Raw genomic sequence first — 18,030 nt, 5'->3', positions numbered from 1 at the left:
AAATGTGGGGTGACTGTTCGGTGGAAGCCAGTGTCAGGAACAGTGAAAGTATTCACCAGAGGCAGAACAAAGGAGATAGAAGTTTACTGAATACACCCAAGGGAGCAGAAGGCAGGGCAGCAAAGGAGATACTGTGCACAAGGAGGCAGTGGGTGGGGGCTAATTTTAAAGGGGAAAGATGAAGAGGTATGGTGACTTATGAAATTTTCCCTTTTTTAGTAACTGTGCCTGGTTGTAAGTAGCCTATTGCTTAGTTAGGGCTTATGGAATATTTGAGGTGGCTTGCCTGATGGGTCTGTCTGTATTCAGCCAGGTAGTCACAGTGGGCCCTTTTGCCTTGATCAAGTCTCCATTGCTCAAGCCTGTTGTCTAAAAGTGGCCTCTGCATTTTTGTCTTTCTTTTTTTATTATTAATGCAAAGTGGTTATCAATATACAGCTCCAAATCTTTCAGAGGATCAGGAGAGTGTGTAAACAAAAAGATTTAAAAAATTTATCTTCTATCCACAAGTTTCTGCTTCTTTGTCATACTTCTAAAAGATTCAATAAGCTAATCTAGTCCATTCTCTAGTTGGCAGACTCACTCTGACTCACCCATGTTTGATTTTTGATTTTGCATCTTAAATAATTTTTAATCATGAGTTTGCTTTAATTGTCCCAACACAAATTTAAAAATTTCTTGAGTTATAAAACTCTGTATTTCTCAAGGAAAGTCAATTCTTTTCATGAGTCTACAATAAAATATATTAATATTTGACTAATCAATGAAATTTTAATGTTTTATATAACATTTATATGACATCTGTGAATCTCCACCACTTTCTGCTACTGATTGTCTTTGTGTTGCTTCTCTATTTTGAGCCTTTAATAATAATAAACCCTCATGGATTTATTGTTCAGCTTAGCCGGTGACTTTGGCACTAAAGGCTTACCAATCACCACAGGGAAACAACTGAAAGCCTTGTACACTTGTGGAATGTGATTAATACAGCACACTCCATGAAAGCCAAACTGCTAATAAAGTTGGCATTATGCAGTAATGTACAAATCTATTTATTGCAACATAGCCTTTCACATTTTAGATTGAGACAGAGGCTGCTGATGCCAGTGGAATTGGCTTGAGAAACTCATTGAAGTTAGAAGGATTAAACACTAATTATTGGAAGGAAATGGAAAAGATTCATCATAATCACTTGCTGATATCCCTGCTTTAACAATACTTTTTTTCTCTTAATTTAAATATCTAACTATCTATCTATCTATCTATCTATCTATCTATCTATATCTATCTACCTATCTATCTATATGTAACATAAAGTTACGCTTTTATGTGTGAAGAATTTTCTAGTGGCTTACAAATAAGTGTGTCCTTTCCTCAATGACCTGTTTGAAAACTAGTTAATGTGTATTACATTAGCTGACCTTTCACATATTTAGTTCTAAAGAAATTACAGTTATAATTTACTATCTCATCCTCTCCCAATTCTCCTATGATATCACTGTACCAATTACATTATGCACTCTCATATTAGGGCTATGATCAACCGAACCTTTTTTCCTCTCCCTATCAATGTCCACTTGCTTCTCAAATGACAATGAGAAGAAAGAGAAAGAGACAGAATGGCAGAGAGAGTGAGAGAATGACTTCTACTTCTGCCCATTAATGATTTACTTCTATAAAATCTGCCATTTGGCTACAAGGAAATGGAGAAAATAAAACAAACCAAAGAAAACTTAAGCAAAGGTTTTTAGACATTGGATAGTAGGCAGTGAGGGGCTGGAATCCCTGACACAAAGGAGACAATGAAGTATGCCCTGTTATTTCATCAGTATCAGTCTCCAAATTAGAACTCAGGGATAGAAAATTACGACAGCCTGGGCGGGGGTGGGGGTGGGGGTGAGGGGGCTTGTTGAATGAAACAGATAGAAATTAATTTGGAGAGGCTGGACCTGTCAGAATTCCCAACATGAGGACTAGAGAGAAGAAAGCTACACAGAGAGGGAGGAAGAGAAAGAAAGCGCACTGGAGATTTGTAGAGGCCTTCCTGAGTCTTTGGGTGCTGACCGGTGCATATGTGAAATCACGGGATAGAACCACTGAAAAGTTGTAGGCCAAAGGGGCTGGAAGTTAGGTTCCCCAAACTGGAGACCTGTGTCACACAGGGATTCGGTAGAGTCCTCATAAAGGTCATACCTTTGTAGAGAGAACAAAATGGCCCTAGACTAAAGACTATTCTGGATCTGCCATAGAAAAAGTCTTTCAAAAGCCTCTAAGGGGACAAAATGATCCTCAAACTGCATAACGATATACCAATCAAAATCCAAAAGTATTTTATACAATTCAACAAAATGCAGCACTCAACAATATAAAATTTCCAATGTGAGACATCTATTAAAGGTAAAATTGAAAAATATTTTGAACTGAATAAAAATGAAAACACTGAATATAAAATTTGTGGCATGTAGCTAAGGCAGGGCTTAGAGAAAACTGTAGAGAAATTAACACTCATATTAAAAGGTAAGAACATTCTTACAAAGAGAGGGTGGGAGAAGGGAAGGGAAGTATTTCTTCCCTTCTTAAGAATAATAAAAAAAAAATATCCTACCTTCTTTTCTAAAAATTTACAGTATAAAATTTAATGAAATTCTTGCCATTTGCTATGAAGACTCTTGAATGTTACCAGTATTCTTAACTGTCAATTCTAGTATTTTTATCTAAGCCACATGCATTTGGTAATCGCTGCTTTACTAGATACAATTGACCACTCTTTTTCAAAAATTTTTTCTCGGTTTTGAAACATAGCACTATTCTGGTTTCTCTTCAACTTCTTTTTTAAAGGCTGATTTCTGCTATGTTGACTATGGATGTTACTTTCTACCATCAAATTTTTCTCCTCTATCATTAACTCTTTTAAAATATTGTGTTATCACATTTACATCCAGCTTTATATTTCCTCTCATTTTGAATATGTGAGGTCTCTCAAACAATTCTCCCAAATGTAGATTCTTTCCTATCCAACTAAAAAATATATATACTCCCAATAATTTTAAATTCAGATCATAGATCTACTGTTGGAAAGTACATTAACTGCTCTCAATATTGTGCTCTTCCTTTTCTACTTAGTAATAAAACCCTTACTTGATATTTAGCTTGGCACATGGCCACCTAGAAAAATGAATACATTTCCAAGCCTCCTTTGCATGCACATGTGGCTCACTGACTACATTCTGGCTAATGGAACATAAGTGAAAGTGGTATGCATAAATCTAGTGAGATGACATATCCTACTTCCTACTCCCTTCTGACTGGACTACAGACTGGCAGAAGACCTATAAGATCATGAGGTCAACTTGGAAATGGAATCCAAGCATGACAGTGCAAGAAGATAGAAAAGGTCTGGGACCTTTACATCACATAACACCAAATCTTCCCTGAAGTGACCACCTCAAGAATCCTTTACTGAGAGAGAATTAACCTGCTATCAAAACTCTTATTTTAGAATTGTCTGCGAATCACAGATAAATTCAATCCTAAGAGTATTATTGTCCTCAGGTACCTTCAATGGCTGCCTATTATCCAATAAATAAAATATAAATGCTTAGTCTGTTGTAGGTCCATCACAATATTATCTACATCTATTTTTCAAACTTTATCTTTCATGCTCCCTCTTTTGAAATTAAGCTGTTTTGATTTTGTGTGTGCACACATGTATATATTTGTATATATATATTTGGATCCTCTAAATGTGCCCTGTTAACTCACTGTTCAGTAACTGCTATTCTGTACTCTTCACAGATGTTCAAATATCAAAGACTGACTTTATCAACCTTGAAGCACCCTTCATTTACCTTTGCACAGCTCCAGTAATCTCTTTTAATTCACTGTGCATTTCTATGTGTACCTCAATTAAGATACTAATATTTACTGCCTTATTTATAATTATTTGGAGATTTCTCTTTTCACAATGATCTGGCCTATGTATGTGTGGGAGTGTGTATAAATCACACATTAGAGTGGATAAAAATCATTGTACAAAAAAAGTATTTTTAAAAATTAATTAACATGTATTGAACAACTGAATTCTCAGAACAGTTCAGTTTTTCAGGCACTATTGATTATTTGCTTTTTCCTCACTGTTTCTAGTCAATAAAATAAACTCTTCTGTATTTGTCTTACATTTTGACAGGATGATATTCACTGAATTAACTTTTGACTAAAACTCATCTGAATTTTCTATTATTTCTATTGATACAGTGTCATGAACTGACTCAATTTCTTGCTGCATGATTGTCCATTATTCAAGTGAAAATATGTCACATTTTTAAAGTTTATTTATTTATTTTGGGAGAGACAGAGACAGCACAAGTGGGGGAGGGACAGAGAAACAGAGAGAGTGGGAGAGAGAGAGAATCTCAAGCAGGCTTTGAGCTGCCAGCATGGAGCCTGAAGCAGGGCTCAAACTCATGAAACTGCAAGGTCATGACCTGAGCTGAAACCAAGAATCCAAGCTTAAGTGACTGAGCCACCCAGGCCCCCCTAAAATGTGCTACTTCTAATTAATTGGTAAACTTTATTTTAGTACTAAAGTTTTCCATTTGTAAAACTAATAAATAAACAACAGGGTGAATACTAAGTAGTAGATATTAGGGTAGACTCAGAAGAAAGACTTTATTAGTAAAAATCCTCACTCTACAATTTCTAGTTATAGAGAAATACTACTTCATAGGGTTGTTTTTATTTTTTTCAATATATGAAGTTTATTGTCAAATTGGTTTCCATAGAACACCCAGTGCTCATCCCAAAAGGTGCCCTCCTCAATACCCATCACCCACACCCCCCTCCCTCCCACCCCCCATCAACTCTCAGTTTGTTCTCAGTTTTTAAGAGTCTCTTATGCTTTGGCTCTCTCCCACTCTAACCTACTTTTTTTTTTCTTCCCCTCCCCCATGGGTTTCTGTTAAGTTTCTCAGGATCCACATAAGAGTGAAACCATATGGTATCTGTCATTCTGTGTATGGCTTATTTCACTTAGCATAACACTCTCCAGTTCCATCCGTGTTGCTACAAAGGGCCATATTTCATTCTTTCTCATTGCCACCTAGTACTCTATTGTGTATATAAACCACAAATTTTTATCCATTCATCAGTTGATGGACATTTAGGCTCTTTCCATAATTTAGCTATTGTTGAGAGTGCTGCTATAAACATTGGGGTACAAGTGCCTATAGGGTTGTTTTTAAACAATAGATTATTCATAGGATGCTATGTAATTTAATATTTTAAGCAGTTATATGATTAAATTTAAATTATACATTGTCTCTAAAATTCATGGGAAGTATCTAGCCCAGATTTAGGATTCAAGAAGTAGTTACTATTGGTTTTGGTGACACTAAATAGTTTGAAAAGTATAAAAACATCTTTAGTAGAATATTAAAACTTTTTGCATCCCCATTATCCTTTGATATTTTTTCTTCATAGCTTAATGCATTTAAATTCAGTGCTTATTTTGAGGAAATCATAAAATTAACTACGGATTTAAAAAAATAAGTAATAACAAAATTATTTTATGTATCCTATTAATTTTATGTATAGGTAACCTTCTCCATGTAATTAAGTAATTTCCAAACTTCAAATCTGCAAACTTCATTTATTGTGATTATTATACTTCTCAAAAAAATTTACATTTCATAGATTTTATTAAAAATATGAGAATATCTTGGAGCTCCTGGGTGGCTCAGTCAGTTAAGCATCCGATTCTTGATTTCAGCTCAGGTTATGGTCTCACGGTTTGTGAGTTTGAGTTCCATGTGGGGCTCTGCCCTGACAGTGCAGAACTTGCTTGGGATTCTCTGTCTCTCCCTATCTCTGTCTCTCCCCCCACTCTCAAAATAAATAAACATTTTTTAATATTAAAATATCTCTAAACTCTAAGTTATTTTCTAAATTAAAAATTATTTAATCCTTCTTATTCTATTGTTGGAAGGAAAAATATTGGTGTGGTCAAATGCTATGAAATAGAATCCACTAAAAACTTACAGTTGGACAATAAACTTTAGTTATAGCCATTATAATTGTGGCAATACAATGTTTTAACTGACAGTTATTCTAGGTAACAAGAAATGGAAAATTATTAAATTTAGTGGCATTATATTTATTGACTTCATGCCATCTTTAAAAATCAATTTGTAGAGGATGACTGTTCATTGTAAAACGTGAATGCACTAAAATGGAAATATTTGATGTGCAGAAAAATTATATAATCAGCATCAGGAAAAAATTTAAAATTTCTGAAAAATTACATTTAGCATTAAATTAATACATATTACTATTTAATATAATATAGTAGTTAATGTATTTCCAAACCTGATACATAGAGGAAACAGGGACGTGTTCCTAGCACCTGGAAGTGCAATTCCTTTCTGACTTTCTGCCTAGAAACTGCAGAATCAAAGCCAGCACATAATACATCTTGTTACAAGTTTATCAAGTGACAAAGAATGAAATAGCAGCTTCTAACTAGGCAATAGTAGGCTGTAAAATAAATGATGGTATCATATTTTAAGAAACTATCTGAATCAAATTGACAGTGTCTTAACCGAACAGTGTTCACCTGAGCACCCTCCAACAGAGAGAATTCCAATGCTTACAGACTTCCAGATTCAAAATCCTGGACAGCCTTGTTTCCCTTTTATGCAAACTGCATTTATAAGCATTATAATGTATAATGTATTACTAAATTTTGAGACAGCCAATTTACAGTCTGTTCAGTAGAATACAATCTGTGAGTGCAATATTTTTGCCTGTTTTGTTAACTGCCGTATTCTGTGTCCAGACTAGAGTCTGACCTCCATTATGCTCTCAGTGGATATGTGTTGACTGTTGACTGATTGAAGAAAGAGTTCCATACATATGTCAAGGGTGGTTGATTGTTTTTACAAGGATACACTGATATACTTTCATTAATATTTCAGTTTGGTTAATAACATTGCTCAATAGCCATGGCATCTGACAAAGGTGACATAGAAATGTGCCCTTATGCTAAATAGCTAAATAAGCATTTTTTTCAAACTCTCAGAACCAAGAGTTAAAAGGATCCCTAAATAATGCCAAAACTATAAAAAATGAAAGCTTCTGAGGTCTGGGCTTATCATAAGTAAAGAAATGAAAACTACAATAATGGATAATACTTCTCAAATTTTAGTTTGGCAAATACTTAAAATATTAATAATAATAATGGTGAGGATGTGAGTAAACCGGTTTTCTCTTTGCCTGTAGTTATGAATTTAATGAGTACAACTTTCTGAATATGTTTCATAGTAACTTTATATATATATATATATATGTGTGTATATATGTATATACGTGTGTGTGTGTGTGTATACACGTATATACAGTAAGATATTGATTACAACACATATGTTACATTAAAATTTGTAACAAAACCAGTAATTTCAACTTCATTCATTACATACCTATAACAAAGTATTAAACGTCTAGGAGAAAACAGTGTGGGAAATATGTGTGTGGTTACCTGGAAAGTAAAAATAAAGTTTCAGAAAAATATATGTATCATAATCCTTTTTGGGAAAATATATGTGTACATGCATAAAAAGTACATGCACATGTATATGTATATATTCATATTTTATATATATATGTGTGTGTGGATACAGATGAATGTGTAAGATATGTGTGCATATATGAACATATATATATATTTGCGTGTTTTTATTTACACAGGTGCTCTTAGAAAGCTGTTACCTGGAAATTGAATGAGGAAAGATATGCATATAGGTTATTTTTACAAAAAAAACCCCGATTATAAAGGAAATACTTTAAATTAAAAAAAAACTGACTTGAATATGAAGTCTGTTTAGGAAAATCAGAGCAAAGAAAAGACAGCATCAATTTATCAACTACTTGACTATTTTATGTTGGTTGGCCTGACCTGATCAAAATAGAAAAAGATTGAAAAAATATGTATAAATAAAATTGTACTTTTGTACATATTCCATTTGTACATTTTGTTCATACTTCCATTTGAATCTCCACAAAGTCAATTGTAAAAATAATAGTTTTACTTAAGAAGTAAAGGGAACTTGTTTGGTGTCCATATTCTTTCCATTTTTCTTATTTTAAACAATCTCAAACTTACAGAAAAATTCAAAGTCCAGTAAAATAAGTCTCTTTTGAAGTACTTAAAAGTATTTGCTGATCTGATGTCTTATCTTTTTCCTTACTTCAGTATGTATTTCTTACAAACAGGGACATTTTCCTGTGTAACTAAATACACTGTCAAAATCAGCTAATTAACATAAATACCATCTGATCCTAGAATGAACTTATGTCTCAGTAATGCCTTTGAGAGGAAAAGGTTCCAACTGAGGATTGTAGCACACATTGCTGGCTTGTCTCTTCACTTTAATTCAGTCTGGGTGGATTCTTCAGGCTTTTCTCAGTTTTTATGACCTCGGTATTTTGAAGATTATAGGCTATTTTTTACAATGCTCTTCAAATCACATTTGCCTGATGTTTCATCATGACTAAGTCAAAGTTATGTAGTTTAGATAGGAATATGAGAGGAACAGTATTCCAAATGTTGCTGTATCCTCATTGCATCCTATGGGTTTGCACAATATTTCAATTTGCCTGTTACTGATGAACTTCATCTTGCTAACATTATTAAGGTACTTATTGTCTGTTAGACTTCTCCAGTATACAGTTATGCCACCCCATCACAACAACCATTTTTCTGGGAGATGCTTTGAAATTATGTAATTCTCCACACTTAATTAAAAATTTCAATTCTTTCAACAATTTATATCTATATGTGGTTATGATTTCCCAATTTATTTAATGCATTATTTTGTGTTACAATCTTAATTTATTTTGATGCTCAAACCGTTTCACATTTTTGGACAGGGAAATTCTATTATTTTGTGTTCTTTTATACTATTCTCCTTTGTTAAGCATTACCATTCTTTCTGGCAGAAGATATTCTATGTTCTTTTTTACTTTCTTTGCCTCAGTCCATGTACCAGCAATTTCACTGAGTAGCTGTTTTGTTTTTGTTTTGAGGAAAAATGTTAAGTAGAAACCAAGGTACAAGTACTAGATGTGCTGATTTTTTTGTGTGTGTGTGTGTGTAATTTTTTTTTATTTTTTTAATTTTTTTTTTAATATATGAAATTTATTGTCAAATTGGTTTCCATACAACACCCAGTGTTCATCCCAAAAGGTGCCCTCCTAGATGTGCTGATTTTTATTCCATGGCCTAAGCCATCTCAGTGAACATAACTAGGCTGTACATGTATGCATTCATACACACATATATACATCTGTGTTAACATCTATATTTATTTCTACATCTATCTCTGTATATTAAAAGCCATGAATTTACACTGAAATACTCCATTTAGATACAAAGTACAAGGTTCATTCTAGTTTTTCCTCTTTCTGAGTTTCTCCTCCCAAAGCAGTTTTCCTCACTGCATATGGTTTTCAGCTCTCCATGCTAGGATGTCCTCAGCCCTTTAGAGCTGTCATCCCACAACGGAGTGCCTCTCTCTGTGAAAAGCACCCTGAGATTTGCTTGGTCTCCAACACCCCATACAGAGATGCCCCCATGCATGGATGACCACATTTATGCCCTGGTAGCCCATGTTCACAGTTACTTTCCTCATTGCAATTGGCTCTGTTTGCCTCCTATGTGAATGCCCTCCTCACTCTACTTACTCTCTCTTATTGAGCATCCCTTACTGATTCAACCTATTGCATGGTTGCCCAGCTTACCTTTTTTGGCTCTGATTCTAAATGTCATGACCTCCACTGATCAGACTCTGGCATCCAATGCCAGCCTACTCCTCTGTATCTATATGCTCTGCTGTTCCTTGCTTTCATTGTAACTTCCCTAGCCTGGCCTCCTCTGCTCTCCTGGATGTCAGAGCCCATCTAGGCTCTGACATTGAACTCTTATTTATTGAATGGGTTTAATTTTTGGAAGGACACAATTTCTAAACGCATACAATAGAATGGTCATTCTATAAGAATTCATATTAGCAATCAGAAGAAAATGTTTGCTCCGAAATAAATATTATTGATATAGTTTAGATTATGATTAGCTACAAAGAGTGAATGTCCTGTTCCCTTTCATCTTACCATTTTGACACACATATTCTGTCTGAGGACCTTAGTTCCTCTTTTTGGACTACCAGATTAGAGAGTGAAATCAAGCCTGTGGGTAAATCAGTTTTTGTGCACTGTTGAATACAAAATAGTCCATGGTATGTGATAAATTGTAATGTAAAGTTGAATTATTAATGCACACAAAAATGACATCCTGCTGCATTAAATCTGTGTTCACTCCAGAACAATTAACTTGCCCTTTGCTTGTCAGATTCAAGAAGAGAGTACCAGCTTGCAGTCGGTAAAAAATATTCCAAAATAACAATGGACTACATTGGTGATCTGTATGGATGGCCAGATGGCCTCAAATATTTTCTCAAGTAACTACACTTCCTTCATGATCAAGAAAGGAATTTTGCCACTTTTTTAACTTATATCTCAAAGGAATTATTTTTTTTCACAACCTAGATTATAAATTGTTCTAATAGACCCTGTTGTAACAGCAGGATATCTGTTTCCATGCAATTTTTCAAATATGCGCAGAGAACATGATAATATTTATAGTAAGGTAGTATACAGTAATTTGTATTCTATATAGATAGGCTATCCATAAATAGAAGTTTATATAAATATTTGATATTTCACTTTCTACATATCACCGGATTCTCAATTTGAACACCACCTTTACTTCTGCTTCTCAAGTATATTGTTTTGAATTTACTTTTCCTTTCTGAAGTAATAAATGCTGTTCGTGGAAGTTTTGCTTCAAAATGGCAATGAAATATTAATGAAAATGAAGCTCTGTATGTAGATTTATATACCATGTAGGTATCTTATTTATATTGTTCTCATAGATACACAATTTTTAAATGTTTGAAATTAATTTTAGTATCATGGTGATCACTTTTTTTTGCATTCTCACATAAACAAGTTTTAGCTACAACTGGCCTAGAAGTAGATCTAGACAACCTATTCCTGTGTATACAACCTATTCCTAAAAATAAGACATAAGAAATATAGAAATCTCTTATGCTAGATTATATAATATAAAAGAGCTTAACTGAAGTAGATGAGATGTTTTGGATTAAAAGTTCAAATTGTGGTATTTGAGCCAGCAGTATTGGCATAGCCCATGAGCTTATTAGAAATGCAAACCCATGGTTCACATCCCAAAGGACTGAATTAGAATCTCTGGGAATGGGGGTCTAGAAAATTGTTTTAACATGCTTTCCATTTTATACTGTTTAACATTAAAGTTTGAGAAACAGTAAAAATCAATCTATCTCATATCACTTAATAATGATTAAATAAATACCTAATGTAGATGAATATTTTAATATCTAAATGATATTTATTCATATATAAATTTTTAATGCTGTATCAAATATAAACCTCAATAGGGCTCCAACTTCTGGGTCTTTTGTGTGCTCTAGGTTATATAGGCATGGGGGTCATCTCTTGGGAAGATAAAAGATAATTGTCAATGATAGCATTCAGTCGTGTTGGGGGAAGTTTGGAACACATATGCTTCTCATGACCAGCAGTCTCAAAGTGTCTGGAAAGAATGTCAGTGACAGGGTGTAAAAAAATTTGGTACATCATAGTATTTGAGATGAGAGTCAAATAATTACACATAAGAATGACCCTGCTATTCTATTTTTTTTCTCAGGAGACACAAACAAATATAACCTCTCGATTAAAAAAAAAAAAAAGCTTGTAAAATTGTGACATAAAGTTTTTAAGGATAATCTGTATATCATTTAGAAATGTTTAAAGCATTCATTAAATTTTTACATTTATCTTTTTAATGTTTTTAAAGACTTCATGTTTTTAGAGCAATTTCAGGTTCATAGCAAAATTGAGAAGGTATAGAGATTTCTCAAATACCCCCTTCTGCACACATGCATAACCTCCCACGTTAATAACATCCCCTAAGAGTGATACATTTATTACAATTGTGAATATACACTGACACATTGTAATCATTCAAAGTCTATAGTTTGCCTTAAGTTTCACTCTTGGAACCTTAAAGTTCACATTCTATGGGTCTGGACAAATATATAATGATATGTATCCATCATTATAGTATCATAAGATAATCTGATCAAAACACTGTTTTCCAAAGTTACTTAGTTCTACTCTTTTCCTCTTCATGTCTTTAAGTGAGGTATGTAACAATTAATTGTAATACAGTTAAATTAGTTTGTTGGGGACTGCAAGATTTCATCCTGGGTTTTCCTGATATCTTGGTATCTGATGTTTTACAGTTATTATGGCTGTTTGCTTGTTTTTAAAGTTTATTGAGATGTACAATCTTATGGGTTTTAGCATATACATATGCTATTTGTACCACTAAACAGTTCCATTGGCCTAATATCCGTTGGGCTACCCCTTTTTAGTCACATTATTTCTCCTTCTCTAATCCCTGATAGGTATTTTGTCTCAATGGTTTTGTTTTCCATAATCACATATTGATGGAATCATACAATATGCAGGCTTTTAGATCTTTGAAAATGCTTTTAAAATTCATCGATGTTGATGCATGAAACAACAGTTCACTTCTTTCTATTCCTGTGCAGTATTATATTGTATGAATAGACAAAGACTGTTTCCCTGCTGAAGGGGAAATGAGTTGTTTCCAGTTTCTAGCAATTTTGAATAAATCTACAAACTTCAATATACAGGCTTTTGTTTGAACATAAGTATTCGATTTGCTTGGGTAAATAGCTAGAAGTAACATAATTGGTTCCAATGGTAAACGACTTTCCAACTTTTTAAAAAACTGTCCAACTGTTTTTCAAAGTCACCATAACATTTTGCATTCTAAGCAGCAGTGAATAAGAGTTCCACTTGCCCTGCATCTTCTGTAATATTTGGTATTCTCAGATTTTTCCCCATTTGCATTTTTATTTTTATTTTAGCTATATTAATAGATTTAGAGTAGTATTTTGTGCTTTTAACTCTATTTCCTTAATGATTGATGTTGGACATCTTTTCATATGTTTGTCACCCATATTTTATTAAAGATTGTGTTATGATCTTTGACCACTCATTTTTGGAGTTGTTTTATGATTTTAAGAGTTCTTTAAATGTTACAAATACAGATCTTTATATTTTTCCTGACTAAAGAATTCTCTTTAGTTTTTATTTTAGAGCTTATTTGCTGACAGTGAATTCCTGTTTTCCTACTTCGTTTTGAAGGATATTTTTGCTAGATACAGAATTCTGGGGTGAACAGATTTTTTTTCTTACCCTGGCAATCTAAACATGTCACTCCATTGTATTCTTACTTGTGTGGTTTGTGATAAGTTTACTGTATTATGATCTTTATTCTTCTGTACATAATGAATCATTTTTGTCTCCTTTTATGTCTTCATTTTTAGAAGTCTGAATATGTTATGCCTATATGGTACCTTTGTTTCCCCCCATTTCTGTGTCTTCAGTCTTCTTATATCAATAGTTTGTGATCTTGATTTTGGAAAAATCTGACCATTATTTCCTCAAAAATATCTTCTACCCCATCTCTTCTCATTTCTCTTTTTAGGATTCTGATCACACCCATGCTAATTTGTTAACTGCCTTAGAACTGTAGATAATTTGTTCTGTCTTATTGACTTATTTTTCTTTGATTTCAGTTTGGATAATTTCCAGTGGTGTGTCTTCAATTCTATTGTTTTCTCATCTATATCATGTCTTCTGATGAACCCATCAGAAATCTCTTCTTCATCCCCACATCATTGTTTTTGATTTCTAGCATTTCCATTTGCTTCTTTCATATAGTTTCCTTCCAGTAGATGAAACTATCTCCCCATGGAGGTGCTTACCTTTGAAATTGGAGCCCTAAATATATTAACCATAGTTATTTTAAATTCCTTAAGTGTTTAAACATCGGTGTTGTAATTGGTTCTTGTTTACATTGTGTTTTTGCTTTTTGTATGCCTTATAACGTTGTTCTTGTTGAAATTCAACATGTTTTGCAAAATGGTAAATATTGAGGTTAATACTTTTCTACTTCTAGATGAGCTCATTCTTTCTTCAGCTGTCTTTAATGTGGGGATTTGTGTTAACCTAGTCAGGAATTGACTGAGCTTTAACTATTTGTTTCTGTGGTCACTCTCAGTGCCCCACAGTGATACCTTACATTTCTATAGTGGCATCTTGTATCTATGATGTGGGATAATATATCAGAGGATTTATCTCAGTTAATGCTCTCTGCATTCCTTTGGGTCTCTCCCCTACATGTTAGGTCTGCCCTTTTTATTTCTTTGCAAAAGAAGCTCTTGCAGAAATTTTTAGTTGTTTTCATTCTTACTTTTACTTGATTCTTATTAGTGTGGCAGTGAGGACACTCTCATATGAAAAACCTCAGTCTTGGGTAGGCACTGTGAAAATAGGTAAAAGTCTAGGAGCACCCCTCTCCCCCCTGGTCTTTTTGTCCCTACTCCAAACTAATGCAAGGCTGGGTCTAATATCCCTGCTCTTCCCCAGGAATAGATATTTTTTCCCCTTGTTTGTCTCTCCCAGCAGCAATGGGTTTCCATGAGTACTCTACGTTTACAGTTTTTATGTATTTTGTTTTGTTTGTTTACTCCCTGCAGATTAAGGTTTGTGTTCTATAAAGGTGTTCTTTGTGAAGTTTCTGCAGGGCCTTCTGTCCTCTCCCAGCCAGCACCATAGGGAACTGTCTCTGATTCTTTCCATCTTCCCCATGAGTGAGTGGTAGGGGTCCTGGAGAAAAAGCAAGAGGGTGTTTACTGCCCTGTATCTTCACGCCCTTAAGGGTTTTATACCTTTATGCTACTCCACATTCATCCTTAGCAATTTGTTAAAAATTTTCTAACCAAAACTTCTTATGGATGAATATGGTATCTGGTGACACACACCCAAGGTAAGCAAATGCTCAAGTTCTATTCTTTCCTGCAGACTGTTGGGGAAGGTCATTGAAAAAATGCGACCTCCAGTTGACTCATGAACTGGACCCAGGCACTCCAAGGCTCCTCACTTTCTCTCCTGTCCTTGGGATGTGAGTTCTCCTTGCCTTTCCCACTCCCAGAGGTTGCTCCAAGGACATAGCCTTGAGAGAGAGATGTAGTGTGAATAGCTGCATGACATACATAACTGAATCCAGTTAAGGTCTTTATATAAACTAAGATTTGGTGAACGGTGCAAGGATCTGCTTGCTGCCACCCAAGACAAGTCTCCTATGTAACTTCCCTTTGCTTATTAAAACTGCCATCTACTAACTAGGAACTGACCTGCCTGTTTTCTTAGGTCTCTCCCTGCCCTCTGAGTACAGGGGCTGGTTTCAGATTACACCTGGGGAGGTCCTGTTACAACCAACACAGATTTCCATCTAAAAGTTATATTTTACAGTTGCATAGGTCTTATTTGAAACTATGTTTAAGAAAAAAAGTTTTTTTTTTTTTGTTTGTTTTTGCTCTTGTTTTTGTTTTGCTTTTTTTTCAGTGTGTGGATTTAACGTCAAGGATTGAAACGGGGCATTCCAGCGACTGCTTCTGCTTTTCCAGCAGCAAGGGGGCCACCTATATCTGGAATGAGGTGGGGGTGGCAACTGAGTGGAAGGCTGGAGTGGTGGCAGGGAGCTGTGGGTCAGAGAGATATCCAGGTAGCCCCAGACACAGGGATTGCTGGACAGCATGAAGATCTTTTCCAACTAGTCATCAGGAATACCGTGTGGTACTGAGGCTGCGGTGTCTCCAGGAGTCCTCTCAGGACCTTTGGTAAGTGCCTTCACGTGGATGCTCTCCCCTCTTCCCTAGTCTTCTGAGGAGCTTGCCCACAGCCAACAGGGATGTGAGCTGGCCACTGCCCCACTGAGCCCCACCCACTATCCCTGCCTGTTGCTTCTTTCATCCTGTTCTGGCCGAGAAGCCTGGGATAGACGGAAGGGCTTCTCTTCTTTTTCCTTCCATTGGGGCTTAGTCCCGTGGGCAAAGACTGGCTCAGGCTGAGCCGGCAGGGGCAGTCTTGGCACCAATCTCAGTGCTCAGTAGTTGAATGTAATTGGACTTGGGCAGCAGCTGCAAGGGGCAGGCAGGGTTGGCCAGGGGCTTCGAATATGAGGCTGAGACCCATGGTCCTGAAGTCTTCTCAAAGTGGGGTTTGGAGGTAGGAAAGTAAGAAGGACACAGACAGACAAATACAACGAGGGGGCAGGGAAACTTGTGCACATGAACTTACCTGGAGGTGTCCAAGTACTGAAAGCCCAGCCGTCCACCAGCCTCTGTTTGCAGGCCTCTGCTGCCAAAAATGTAGGCGATGGGCCGGGGCTGCTTTTGCGACCTTGTGCGGCAGTGGCGTGAAGACTCGCCGGCCTCCGGAGCGATTCACTGCACGTAAAGTACATCACGGGGCGGGGGGTGGGGGGGCCACAGACGCCGTTAAGGAGGAGGGCTCAGGCGCGTTCCGGCTCTTCAGGTTCCTGCCGAAAGTCTGGTGCAGCGCCTACTCCTCGGGGCTGAAAGAACCTGCTCGGCTTTTTTCTTCATCGTTTTGATGTGTGTGGCCTCCCTGGGCTTGTAGTGCTGCTAGAAGCTGTTGTAGGCTACCTTTCGGAACTGCTGCCGCCCTTCAGCCTTGTGCTCACTGGGGAATCTGCCACAGGGTGGGAAAACGACACCCCGTCCTACCTCTTTGTTCTCTACATGGCGAAGGTGGAAATGGTGAACCCACAGTGCACTGTGGAGTCGTCCAAGTACCCTTTGATGGCCTCATCTCTCCGTGGGGTTCCCCACACACGTGTACAGGACCGCATTGTTCTCCAGTACTTATGAGATACGTTTCCACTTTGACTTTCTCATTGCGGAGGTCCTCTGAGTTGGTGGAGTCAGGCTTCCTCGTGGCTGCCACATACAGCATCCGTAGGAGGTGGTTCTGCGTCACGGGCAGGATGATGCCAAGGGCATCGAAGTAGCCCCCTGTGGCCTTCAATGCTGAAAGACACCTTGCAGGTAAGAGTTATGTTACTCTAGTTCCAAATGGGGCCAAAGATCCTGGTGGCAAACATCAGCACCATGAAGTTCTGGACTATCTCTTTGCCCATGTAGGGATTGATAAGCTAGATCTGTTCCCTGAAATAGGAAAGAGATGTGCTTGGATAGCTGACAGGTCCCTTGGGAAGGGCTAGCTCCATGCTAACACAGTTCCAACCTGCCTGGATCGTGCAGGTCTCACAGATGTACTTGAAGACAGCCTCATCGATGGCATGGAGTAAGGCCAGGGAGAAGTGGCAGGTTGGCCTATGGCCTTTGGTGGAGGGTGTTCATGTGGCTGCAGGTAGACTCCTAGGAGGCCACATGATTGTACTCACCAGTCATTGAGTTTTGGGCAAGAAGCCCCTCCAGTTTGGATTTGTTCTCTGGAGTGGCTCTGAAGAAGGGCTCACTTTCAGGTTGATTCCTTATGCAAACGGACTTAATACTTGGAAATCACCAGTCATCATGGCTGTACATGTTGGATTCTTTATTATTTTCCCTGTAACTCCAGTTCCTTGACTGGTTAAATGAAAATCGTTAATTTTTGCTTCTCTAGCTTTTTCCTTCTGTCGAGATGGAAACAATGCTCATTCCTACTTAATTAATACCGTATAAGCTGAAACAAGTAGCCTTTTCATTTGTTTTTAATAAGCTTTGAAGTATTTTTAGGTACCAAATATTGTATAATCAGATTAGTGAAATTCTGAAATATTAAAAACATTATAATTATGGTGGTTGGCATGGTTATATTTTTATAGTCTTTAGTTAGTATTTGTAATGGAGGAGAATTTATGCCATTTTTATTCTTTTCATGGCATGAATGTTTTGAGTTTAAAATTATTTCTGATACCACAAATGTATGAAATTTAGTGTTAGATGGGGCAAATGGACGGCTGTCTTGACTGAGTGT

At 36.3% G+C, this 18,030-nt stretch overlaps 1 protein-coding gene across 1 annotated transcript in view; it reads right to left on the bottom strand.

Moving 5' to 3' along the window:
• The window catches only part of G6PD (glucose-6-phosphate dehydrogenase), a 71,370-nt gene that overhangs the window by 38,704 nt on the left and 14,636 nt on the right, over nt 1–18,030 (bottom strand). The window contains 8 exon segments of the mRNA XM_042936674.1: nt 16,327–16,422; nt 16,424–16,475; nt 16,682–16,792; nt 16,795–16,865; nt 16,867–16,929; nt 16,931–17,064; nt 17,066–17,326; nt 17,439–17,544. Of these exon segments, the coding sequence (XP_042792608.1) occupies nt 16,327–16,422; nt 16,424–16,475; nt 16,682–16,792; nt 16,795–16,865; nt 16,867–16,929; nt 16,931–17,064; nt 17,066–17,326; nt 17,439–17,544 (894 nt within the window).

Source organism: Panthera leo, chromosome B1 (assembly GCF_018350215.1).
Source record: "Panthera leo isolate Ple1 chromosome B1, P.leo_Ple1_pat1.1, whole genome shotgun sequence".
NCBI lineage: Eukaryota > Metazoa > Chordata > Mammalia > Carnivora > Felidae > Panthera > Panthera leo.
Note: the sequence above shows the minus strand (reverse complement) of the source record. Positions and strands in the feature narration are given on the sequence as shown.